This window comes from Nelumbo lutea, chromosome 6 (genome assembly GCF_056320005.1).
Source record: "Nelumbo lutea isolate HS-2025 chromosome 6, American lotus-T2T, whole genome shotgun sequence".
Taxonomy (NCBI): domain Eukaryota; kingdom Viridiplantae; phylum Streptophyta; class Magnoliopsida; order Proteales; family Nelumbonaceae; genus Nelumbo; species Nelumbo lutea.
The window spans coordinates 68304050-68305721 of record NC_142689.1 but is presented as its reverse complement, the minus strand read 5'-3'; the positions used below and the strand labels follow the sequence as shown (position 1 = coordinate 68305721).

Below are 1672 nucleotides of genomic sequence, written 5' to 3'. Positions count from 1 at the left end.
TCATGCAACGTAACCTCGATATCGTGGGTTCTTGACATGGGTCCTTGCTGACCTTCTCAATGTATCATTACCCTCCCCTTGAAGTGGAACCTTGTCCTCAAGGTTCAGATTAATGAATTGGTTCTTCAACTGCTGAATATTTTCCCATGTCGCATCTTCCCTTGGAAGATTCTTCCATTGCACCAAGCTTTCCTCAATCAAGCCAGACCTTTTTCGAACCCAGCATGTATCCAGGATAGCCTCAGGCACCACCACTACATCGCCATCATCATCCATTGGTGGCAATTCAGAACCAACAGAGTTGTCATCTCCTACATATTTCTTGAGCATTGAGACATGGAAAACAGGATGGATACGAGCATCCTTCGATAACTTAAGCTTGTATGCAACTCTACAAATCTTCTCTTCCACTCGATACGGCCCGAAATACTTGCTGGCTAGCTTTTGATGGGCTCTTTTATAAGTAGTGTGCTGACGATATGGCTGAAGCTTAAACAATACCAAATCACCCTCTTGATAATCGACTTCCCTTCTCTTAGAATCCGCCATTTGCTTCATTCGATTAACAGCAACATGCAAGTGAGACTTTAGTTGTTTGAGGATGTTGTTTCTTGTCTCCAAAGCCTTGTCTACCTCATCAACAGATAATGTGCCAATTGAGTAATACTGAATTGCTAGTGGAGTGCTCCCATAGAGTGCTTGTAGGGGAGTCATTCCAATTGAACTATGGTAAGTAGTATTGTACAATAATTCGGCCCAAGGCAGGTAAGTGCTCCATCTTTTCTACTGCTGGGATACAAAGCAACACAAATACTACTCCAAACATTGGTTGACCACTTCGGATTGTCCATCCATTTGGGGATGGTAGGATGGGCTCATGTATAGCTTGGTCCCTGACACTTGAAGAGTTGATGCCAAAAATGGCTAACAAAGATGGGATCTCTATTATTGATAATAGACTTTGGCATCCTATGAAGTTTAACCATTAATTCTATAAATCTGTCAGCAACCATTTTAGCCGTATATGGGTGGGATAGAGGGAAGAAATGAGCAAACTTACTCAAGCGATCTACAATGACCACGATTGTGCTTTTCCCTTGTGAAAGTGGAAGCCCTTCCACGAAGTCCATGGTTATGTCATCCCACACTTGACAAGGAACGGGCAATGATTGCATGAGTCCAGCTGGGGAGATGGTTTCTGACTTATTTTTCTAGCACATTGCACAAGCGGCGACATATTTTTGAATCGATTGGTGCATGGATGGCCAATAAAATTGTTGCACCAAGCATTTTTATGTTCGTAGTACTCCAGAGTGACCTCCATATGGGGTGCCGTGGAATTCATGGAGAAGTTTTGGTATGATTGGAGAGACTGATGGAATAACTACCCTGTTCTTTTAACAAATTAACCCATTGCGCCGCATTTATGGAGCACCAGGTTTGTTTGTAGCTTGTTGGATGATCCGCACCATATAAGGGTGTTGTTAACCTTCTTGACAAAGCATCTGCGGATGAATTTTCTTTTCCCGGCTTGTATGAAATCTCGCAGTCATATTCTAGCAACTTGGACACCCATTTTTGTTGTTCAGGCGTGGTGATGTGCTGTTCAATCAAATACTTAAGGCTTCGTTGGTTTGTTTGGATATAGAATTTGCGTCCCAGAAGATATGGC

The 1672-nt window shown here is 42.7% G+C and overlaps 1 protein-coding gene across 1 annotated transcript; it reads right to left on the bottom strand.

Moving 5' to 3' along the window:
* On the bottom strand, positions 1–714 carry LOC148849454 (uncharacterized). The gene has a single exon (XM_088951414.1). It carries the CDS (start codon positions 712–714, stop codon positions 1–3), a length of 714 nt encoding a protein of 237 aa, XP_088807540.1.
* Positions 715–1672: the final 958 nt, after the last annotated feature.

What these genes read in the sequence shown, in the direction of transcription:
- LOC148849454 (XM_088951414.1), bottom strand. Translation starts at nt 714, where the DNA reads ATGACTCCCCTACAAGCACTCTATGGGAGCACTCCACTAGCAATTCAG.